General features: G+C 49.0%; 1 protein-coding gene across 1 annotated transcript in view; it reads left to right on the top strand.

Moving 5' to 3' along the window:
* The first annotated feature begins 3,262 nt into the window (after positions 1 to 3,262).
* The window catches only part of HGD (homogentisate 1,2-dioxygenase), a 200,200-nt gene continuing 193,261 nt past the window's right edge, over positions 3,263 to 10,201 (top strand). Inside the window, exon 1 of the mRNA XM_085621044.1 lies at positions 3,263 to 3,459. Within this exon, the coding sequence (XP_085477170.1) occupies positions 3,445 to 3,459 (15 nt within the window). The 5' untranslated portion in view covers positions 3,263 to 3,444. The remainder of the gene's footprint in view (positions 3,460 to 10,201) is intronic.

Below are 10,201 nucleotides of genomic sequence, written 5' to 3' on the forward strand. Positions count from 1 at the left end.
TAGTACATCCCTCTACTCTGCCCTTCTAACATACATTCATTAACTGTTTCCTCTAGGACTTGTCCAAAGAGTCTTACAATCAACTAAATGTATATGCATTCACGCACATTCATACAAGAAAATATAGTACATACACACAGAATCCTGCTTCCCGAGAACAGCGAACAATCTGCTCCACTACAGAATTATAACACACATTAACCAAGCAGTTTACCCTGCCCAGTTCCTCAAACAAGCTCAGAGAATACCTATTACTCCTCCCGCGATAAGCTTTAACGGTAAACCTTACGGATCCCTGGGACTTAAGACCAGAGTTTCACAGATAACCTTCACTACCATACACACTCCTTATATACCAGAAATATATTCTAATAGTAACATACAATATTGTCACTGTTTCCGAACTCAGACAATGTGAATTTTCCTGCATACGTACAGGACCAACAATCCCGTCTTTCCCGAGAGCAGCATATACTTCCCTCTGCCCTACTACGGAACTGCTACCAGCTTCCAAGTTCCAGAAGCACTACATATAACTCAACATGACAACTCCAACATATAGTATTAGTACATATACCAACATCAATGATCAATAATCAATATGTAATCTAATCAGATCAAGACAATCATCAATAACCATCCTCTGCTACCAGGAAATTGATAGAGATCAGGGTGTATATAATATCCCTACTTCCACGGATAGAGTAATCTCACAGTTACACGCACATACATTCTTCATACACTAGGGCCCATTTCACTAACATACGCTCAAATACTCTACCAGCAATAACCTGTGGAAAGAAAAACTCCTAAACACCCTGCATCTATATCGGGGTCGATAAGATCTAGTTATTGAGACTGCCCTTAAACATAATCTAAACAATCTAACAATCTATACAATAATAATCAAAATAGGATACTCAATAATTGACAAGAAATAATAACCAACACCATATTCAAAATTATATTGCTTTATCTAAAATTAGTCAAAGAAAATCAATCAGAATAAATCATTTTTTTCATAGTTACCTATTCTAACTAAACGTCAGAACGGGTCAGGACAAGTCTCTCGGTAAAGTCTCTTAAGACGAAGTCCTCTCAGCAACGATCCTCACCAACGCAGATTCGGAACGCGGCAAAAGGCAAATGGCAAGTGGCAAAAACCCTCTCTAGGCTAACAATTCTTATAGTAAGTCAAACAAAGGAAAATATAATTTGTATTAACTTCTTCCGTCAAACCTCTGAGCAAAGCGAGAAGGAAAGGATGTAGCATCGCTACATTTGAAAATCTCCGCTCAGGAAAAATCACAAAATAAACATAACGGAACAGGAACCAAAAAATACATTTGTATCTTGTAGTTTCCACGTCTCCTCGGCAATGAGATCATAGTTCAGAGTCTTTCTTTAAAGCTCCTTTGTTTCCCAAAGCTGCCAAGGACGCTTCATTTCATTTGGAGATCGCCCAAAACTGCTGCTGTCCTCACGGAAAATTTTAACCAGGCAAAGCAAGGACTGTGGTCAGCTGACTTCAGGACCATATTCAGCAAGGCTCTCTCTCATCACAAATTTCTACTCAAGGCCAGGCTTTACATGTCAGCCATCTTTGTTTAGGCCACAATAGGCCACAATAGACCATCTTAATTAAAAGAGACAAAAACAACGTTACCACAGCATAGTGATTGAACAGTGTTAACCCAACTAATACCCTTATGTGTATGCAATTATCTAGCTCTTGCAACATAGAAAAGCATTAATTCGAAAAGCGTTTTATGCCTAAAAATAAACAACACACAGCAATCTTTAAACATGTAAACACGCACATTATTATTAAACAGCACACTTATGCATTCCCACGTGTAATTCTCTCTTGTTAAAACAAACAAGTTGATTAGTATAAACACTTACACAAGACAAATAATTAATAATTAATAATTAATAAATTAATATAACAAATAGACATGCCAGAGCTTCAAAACCCAGTTAATTTTCAAACTGAAAACTCTGCTCTAGCACCAGCACTTCTCAAGAGCAAACTGGCCCTCTAACCAGTGAGTACCAGTACTTCTCAGGAGCAAACAGGGACTCTAACCAGTGAGTACCAGCACTTCTCAGAAGCAAACAGGTACTCTAACCAGTGAGTACCAGCACTTTTCAGGAACAAACAGGCACTCTAACCAGTGAGCACCAGCACTTATCAGGAGCACACATGCACTCTACCAGTGAGTACCAGTACTTCTCAGGAGCAAACAGGGACTCTAACCAGTGAGTACCAGCACTTTTCAGGAACAAACAGGCACTCTAACCAGTGAGCACCAGCACTTATCAGGAGCACACAGGCACTCTACCAGTGAGTACCAGTACTTCTCAGGAGCAAACAGGGACTCTAACCAGTGAGTACCAGCACTTATCAGGAGCAAACTGGCAATCTAACCAGTGAGTACCTGTACTTCTCAGGAGCAAACAGGCACTCTAACCAGTGAGTACCAGCACTTCTCAGGAGCAAACAGGGACTCTAACCAGTGAGTACCAGCACTTATCAGGAGCAAACTGACACTCTAACCAGCGAGTACCTGCACTTCTCAGGAGCAAACATGCACTCTAACCAGTGAGTACCTGCACTTCTAAATTTCCATTTAAAGGACTGGAAGTAGAAGAATAAAAGTGTTGTGAGATGTGTCACTGAACTAGGTCTCTTTAAGAATTAAGAGATGGGGGTTGTATTGTGTGATGGCCATTGTATAGGGTATAGCTTGTGTGATCCTTAGTGTATGCCTGTGTGTTAAAGAGAGAAAACAGATGGACACGACTCCCACAGAATGCTCCGCATCTTTTTCTTTTCTGGTTTTGATGTTACTTGATGTGGCTCTCTCTGGAGCCAAGCCGTGTTTGGGTATGAGAGGGCACCTCTCGCGTGCAATGGAAAAACACTCAAGAAAGTGAAAACAGTACAGCAAAAAAATCAAAAATTCTAGCATTGAACTGAAGTATTTTGCTGCAGGCGCATTAACCCGCTGAATTTTCTTTGAGACGTTTCAAACGTTTTTCTGGGCAGAAGAGAGTTCAGGGCCCCATGCTGTTTCTCATTTTCACTTCTGAACGGCTCTGCGGCGGCTGTGTTCTCTCCAGCCGGCCCGGGGTGTGTGCTTTGCAGGGCTCCCTTGCCTCTTCCCAGTCCTGCGTGATGATACGCCGTCGGTCCGTTCCGCCCCCCTCCTCCCCCTCGGAGTAACTTTTTGGGAGTTCGGGGTTGGACAGCAGAGAGGCCCAGCCCTGGCTCTCGTTAGTACCAGACTTTGGAAGTCTGCTGCACTCTCACGAGCAGAGCTGCAGCACAGCGAGCTACACACACACACACACTTCCTGGACCGGGAGGGAGCCGAGGGGGCCCCGAAGGGACTAGTGGCGGCATCCGCAGCTCCTGGTGAGAGAGGAACCACCGAGGGAATGGCAGCGCTGAAGGTGAGTGCCCGACTCTCAGACCGGCTGATTACACATCCCCTGGGAAGTCCGCATCAGGTGATCTGATCTCCAATCCCGGCGCCACGCGTACACACACCCTGTGATAGTGGACAAACGGTTCCACCTTCCACTGCCTGCTATCTCTAATTAGCAAAACTGAAAGATGTTTCAAGGGTGTCCAGCGCAGACCCACATGGCAGGCTACGTGTCTGATATGTAGGCTAATCCAACATGTTTTCCTTTATATGTACATTTTTATTCTGTGGATAGCCAGTAAAAATGAAAGGCACTCTGCCCCCGCCTCCTCCCCCCCCCCCCCCCCACCCCGGTCTATATTTGACAGATCTGGATATTTTCATTTTGCAACACATCTGGACCTCTGCGCAGAAGTGAGACTGTATGAATGCCTGTGACTGACTGCCCCAGCTCTCCTGGATTTGGAGGTGTTCAATCCAGCTGCCTCCCGCCTGCAACTGAAAGAGTGAAAATACACCCCCGTCTGTGGCAGTGAACACGCGCCACGTTTGAAAGACTCCTTCACTGAAAGGAATTGCAGCTTCTTGGCTGTGTGTGACGTCACCGCCAAGGGCTTCTGTATGTACCTTATTGTACTGTGTGTTACAATTTTGCGCTTTACCTCCTCCCGTTGAGGCCCGAGCGCTTTTAGAGGTCCCTGTTGTGAGGAAGAAAGTAGTTTCCTATATTCACAGCAACGTGTATTAACGTAGCACTTTCCACAGAATGGATCTGCTTCTAAGCGCTTTCGTGCCAGTTCCTAATGTAATACCAGGTTTGTACTAACAAATATTTATAGTTACCCAACTCAATGGTACTCCTTTAATAGCCTTTGGAAGGATGAAAGGCTGAGTGAACCTGCCGAGATTCAAACCTGTGGCCCCTAGGTCACACACAGATTTCTGAAGTTGGAACGGCAATCGTGTAATCCGCCGGGCGAGGATGAGAGGCAGACTTGATCCTGCCAGAGTCGGCCCTGAGACTTGAGGTTACAGCCATAACTGAGTAGAGGGTGCAGTTTCCTCTTAACTACCTTACCATCTGGAGTGCCCTGTTTACTTGTGAAAACCACATCTGGAGTGCCGTGTTCACGTGTGAAAAACCACATCTGCAGTACCGTGTTCATTTGTGAAAAACCACATCTGGAGTACCGTGTTCACTTGTGAAAAACCACATCTGGAGTAGCATGTTCACTTGTGAAAAACCACATCTGGAGTAGCATGTTCACTTGTGAAAAACCACATCTGGAGTAGCATGTTCACTTGTGAAAAACCACATCTGGAGTAATGTACTAAGCCCTGGGAGCCTGTTAGCTTCACTTTGCCCACCTAGAATATATACCCGCGAGTTGTGTTGTGTGGGCCCACCCCTGGATTATTGTGTACAGTTGTGTCACGCCCAGCCCTGGATGTCCCACTCCCATCTCGGATGTAGTGTCGTGTTCTGCAAGCCCCGGCTTGAGTACTGTGTCCTTCACAAGAAACACCACTGTGTGTGTTTATTGTGCAGCCCTAACAACAAGAGAAGTTGCCTTTTCATGAGATCACAGGGCAGGCGTCGTGTGAGTTCCAGAGGTCTGAAGCGGAGTGCTGCACCCAACTCCAGGGGTACCAGCAGGAGGGCTGTGCCAAGTTCTGGGGTGGCCAGGGCATATGGCGAGTCTAGAAGCTGCGTCTGGGCGCTCTGTCCGTGCGGGAAGTCTCGCCTTCACTCCTCTCTGTTCAGTCCTGGTGACCACGCCTGGGGTGTCTGTGGAGCTCTGGGGGTCACATCTGTGGTGGTATCTCCAAAGTACTGCACCTAGGTCTGACTGTGGGCCACATCTGGATTCAGGCATGAAGGTCCCACCTGGAGTAAGCAGCGCGTGCAAGGAATGCAGGACGGAGCCATCAGTCATAAGAAGAAGGCAGAGTGAGCGCCCTCCCTCATTCTCAAGTTCATAGTCTCTGGAAGAAGGAAAGAGGTCGTGTTCAGTGAGCATTCCCTTGCGCATTAAAGCGCTTCAAAGCCCCTTCTTCAGGGGTAGTACGTGCTATATCAGTCCAAAAACAATGCAGTGCCCAAGACGACCGCACGTGTCTTCGTTCTTGGCTGGAATCCCTCCAAGCAGACGCTGTGCGGTGTCTGCGTTCAAAAAGGATGTGGGTAGTTTCTATGTATTTAGTAGGGTTTATAAAACACCAGGGCAGCGGAGCACAGAGGGGGGCGGGGGAGAGGGGCTGCATACGTCACAAGAGATGACAGCTAGTGACCATCCTCCTGACGCTTCACGTGAAGCAAGAGAAGGGCCTGCACTCACGTCTCGAACAGCAAGCACAGCCACGACTCTCTCTCAACAACACCCGTGTGATCTCCAGCACCGTTTCTTTTACTGGCCTTCGAACACTGATTTACTTATTTTATGCCACAGTGACCAACCTCAAACTGGACAAAACATGCCAGTGATTGTTGAACATCTTTGAGTGGCGTCTATCGTTGGCTGACAAAGGTACAGTCAAAATGGCGCCGTCTTTACTTAGGATACCGAGGTAAACCTTAGGCGGCAGGCTACTGTGCAGCCCCCTGTGCCTTGATTCGGGGCTGAAACCTCTCAGTGAATGGTCGTGGGTCATTGCACTGTAAGTAAATTACGGTGGGGTTGAGGTCGGCTGGGGAGTAGGGGGGTGGGCATTTATATTGGAATCCAGTCTGGACATGTGCCCTCTAATTCCGGTCCGTGCACTGGGTAAACCAACTGTACAATTCTGAGCCAACTACGTCATATCCCTGTAACAGAATTTGGAAACGCGTAACAGCAATATAAACACCTGGCTTCTGAAAATTTGACCCCCAAAAATCTCCGCGCATACACACACACAACTGTGTGTAACAGCAAGTATTGTGTTTGCAGCAACAGGTCATGTTTGAGATGCTCCTGCTAACATGGAATATTCACGGTAATGTATGTGTGCCGTGCCTGGCTACCGCTGCCCTTTAGTTTGCACTGACTAGGGGCGGGCGCCGGCCAGCCAATCAGAGGCGCCCTCCAACATCTGCCCAGCAGCTGGCCGGAGATGATTATTAACCCAGGGAGATGCTGACAGGGGCTGAAATCAGCATTTCACCATAGGTGGAGCCCGCTTTTTACCCCGGAAGCAGTGCGGCGGGAACAGACCTGTCACGCAGAAGTCAAGTCGACCCTTTTAAAAGCCTCAAGAAAACGATTCGTTCAGTTATTCCACATATTGTTGTGCTGTCTGAAAATAACACGCTAAGATGGCACAATGCACACGATGCATAGTACCCCCAGGGGCACCCCGCTTTCCCCCCTCCCCCAAATTAGGTTACCCAATGAAAACACAAGAAACAGTTGTAAGTGGGTAACAAATGCTGCAGGTTTTATTACATAATTCCAGGGTATGTAATAGGTGGGTTATCTTACGGGCGATCCAAGGGCAGGCGGCCATCTACTTCACCTGCCCGCCTGATGAGCCGGGCAGCACGGGAACGACCCGCAAGTGCTGCCCCCCAAGTGATTCTTTTTTCGATCACGTGCCGTTGAAATTCTACTCACACCCCCCCTCTCGGGGCGGAGCGTCGCATAGCAAGCCCCCGGTTGTTCAGGCCCACAACCGCCCGCAGGCCTAGCGGGGCGCCGACCGGCTTCCGGGACCTCTCTGGAGGCTCCTCGTTTTGGCTCAGGCACCACGTGGTGCCGCGCAGAGGTACCCTTTGTACCGGCCTGCTTCCAGATCGCCCTGTAACTCCGCCTGCAACGAAAAGGAAAAACATTACAACGCTCAGCAAAAACCCCACCCCACCACGCCTACGCCGGGTAAGCGGTAGGGAGGGAAAAAGGCGAGGTGGGCGACAAAGAGGTCGCCAGTGAGGGTGGGGGAAGGCTAAATAGCCTCCCCCTCACACCTGGGCCCGGAAGTGACGCGCATTGCGCGTCACTTCCGGCCCTGACACGAAGGGGGGGCACCAGTCGGAGTCCCTGCCCCCCCCGAAGGAGGGAGTGGGGAGGGGAGACCGGGGCCCCGGGGCCACTAAGGCGCCGACCGCCGAGTGGCCCCCTGCGGGGGCCGCGGTCAGCGGCATAGTACCCCCAGGGGCACCCCGCTTTCCCCCCTCCCCCAAATTAGGTTACCCAATGAAAACACAAGAAACAGTTGTAAGTGGGTAACAAATGCTGCAGGTTTTATTACATAATTCCAGGGTATGTAATAGGTGGGTTATCTTACGGGCGATCCAAGGGCAGGCGGCCATCTACTTCACCTGCCCGCCTGATGAGCCGGGCAGCACGGGAACGACCCGCAAGTGCTGCCCCCCAAGTGATTCTTTTTTCGATCACGTGCCGTTGAAATTCTACTCACACCCCCCCTCTCGGGGCGGAGCGTCGCATAGCAAGCCCCCGGTTGTTCAGGCCCACAACCGCCCGCAGGCCAAGAGGGGCGCCGACCGGCTTCCGGGACCTCTCTGGAGGCTCCTCGTTTTGGCTCAGGCACCACGTGGTGCCGCGCAGAGGTACCCTTTGTACCGGCCTGCTTCCAGATCGCCATGTAACTCCGCCACAGCCCTGGAGGCGGCTAACCGTCGCAGCCAGGGCCCCCCACCAACCTAGCTCTTTACCTGCACCCTCTGTTCACCAATGCTTCGCTTAAATCCAATAAAAACAGGTCCATGCCTATTTGAGAGAGGTGTACTCCATCTAAGTCGAAGTACCCCTTTACATTCCCCCGAATCATCTCATGGCGAAGAAAGCCCAAACCCCTTTGGGACGTGAACTTACGCATTGCTCCATTAATGCGCCTCCTGGAGTGCTCTACCGCTTCTAAGGATTTAGCCCCCCGCCAGGACCTGCGGGGGATGATCTCCGACCACACGATCTCACACTCGCCCAGACGCTTGCAGATTTCCCCTAAGTCTCTTTTCATGGCTAATAACAGCAATCGTCTCCCTAGGGTAACAAGGTCGTTCCCACCCAGGTGTATCACCAACAGGTGGGGCAAGGTGGATCCGTGTGCTCTTAGTCTCTGCTCGATCTTATTCCTGAGTTCGAACCATCTCATCCCCGGCACCCCCATCCATTCCACTTCAGGCTGAGAGAAGTGTCGCATCCAATTCCGGTGCGATGCCCATTGGGCCGCCCGGGCGACAAATGAATGCCCGATCACCCACACCACTCGTCCTAATAAAGAGGAGACATGGTGTACACACAAGTTATTTAATCAGAAAGGGTGATTTCAACGATACACACTATAAAATCACAAAACACATTAACTAAAGGCTGCCTCACGGGCGAACATATATCTTATAACAATCAGATTCCCAACGCCCCAATTTCTTCACCTGTGCGGCCTCTAATCCCGCCAGGTGAGCGGCGGTCCCCCTCACACCTGGGCCCGGAAGTGACGCGCATTGCGTGTCACTTCCGGCCCTGTCACGAAGGGGGGGCACCAGTCGGAGTCCCTGCCCCCGCCCCCCCGAAGGAGGGAGTGGGGAGGGGAGACCGGGGCCCCGGGGCCACTAAGGCGCCGACCGCCGAGTGGCCCCCTGCGGGGTCCGCGGTCAGCGGCAGAGATCTGTGTGCAGTATAATCACAGGTCCGACTAGTCGTAAAAAGCACAGAGGGTTAATGTGCCTGCTCGGCGTGTGGCATACGAGGGACATATTTGTGTTTCATGTAGATGGCGCACACGGTTACTGCTTGAGTTTCAAATATCTTTATGTTACTACGGCTTATATAAATGGTCATTTGTGTAATCACCCACATAGACAGATACGTATGATCTTCTCAAAGTTCATGCATATCTGTGACAGGGCTTGGGGGAAAAAAACCTGACCCCCCAAATCATAGTTTATCTCTTTAAGCACGTATGAAGTGACTGTGTAACATGGCTCCGGCGTCAACCTGTTAAGATCTGGCTAGCCCAGCCAGAATGAGTGCCAACAGGAGTGCTGATGTCCCTTTAAGGGAGTCATTTAAGTTGGGTTCGGCTAGAAGTGAAAATGTCGCCACCTGCAGGTTACCATTATAAAGCACGGGGTAACCCAAAGTAATCAAGGACCTGGGTATTATATGGTACAAAAGACAGTGGTCCTGAACCTCTATTTCAATTGAATCAATCAAGGATTATGATTTAACAAATTATAAAGTAGAGCAATCAACATAAAAAGTGCAACAAACCGACCATAATCTGGGTCACCATATATTTATTTAGAGCAGTTTTGGTGAAAACCAGACAGTACATAATACAATTAACAATTTGAAAAAAGGTTGCTCCAGAGGGAGACGTGCAGTGAAACAGAGTGCTCAAGAGTGAAGTGATGAAGAGGGATACTTCAACGAAAGTACATAGAAAATTCGATATGTCAGGGCACAAAACAGGGAGGACCCGTTATAAATCACCGTCCTCAAGTAACCTGCCCCAATTATATTCACACAAAATTGTTATGTCAGTTCTCACTAGAAATCAATTCTAGAGCGGCACGTGAAAAAACCAGAAGAAGGGGGTCCAGGTTAGGTTAATTGGGCGTCGACGTTTCGATCCGACTTATGGCCAAAAAGGGGCGTTTGATTCCTCGGCCTGGCGGATCTTCATCAGGACTGGGCTGGGCAACCCGTCATTTGAAAGTGAGGACAGAAATCCGTGGTTCCTTTAGTGAATCCAACATGGGGGTATGTATCTCCAACGTAATCTTCACACTTAGTCTCAATCAATATGCCCCGGTGACCTAGAGGAGA

This window comes from Triturus cristatus, chromosome 8 (genome assembly GCF_964204655.1).
Source record: "Triturus cristatus chromosome 8, aTriCri1.1, whole genome shotgun sequence".
In the NCBI taxonomy this organism is placed as follows: domain Eukaryota; kingdom Metazoa; phylum Chordata; class Amphibia; order Caudata; family Salamandridae; genus Triturus; species Triturus cristatus.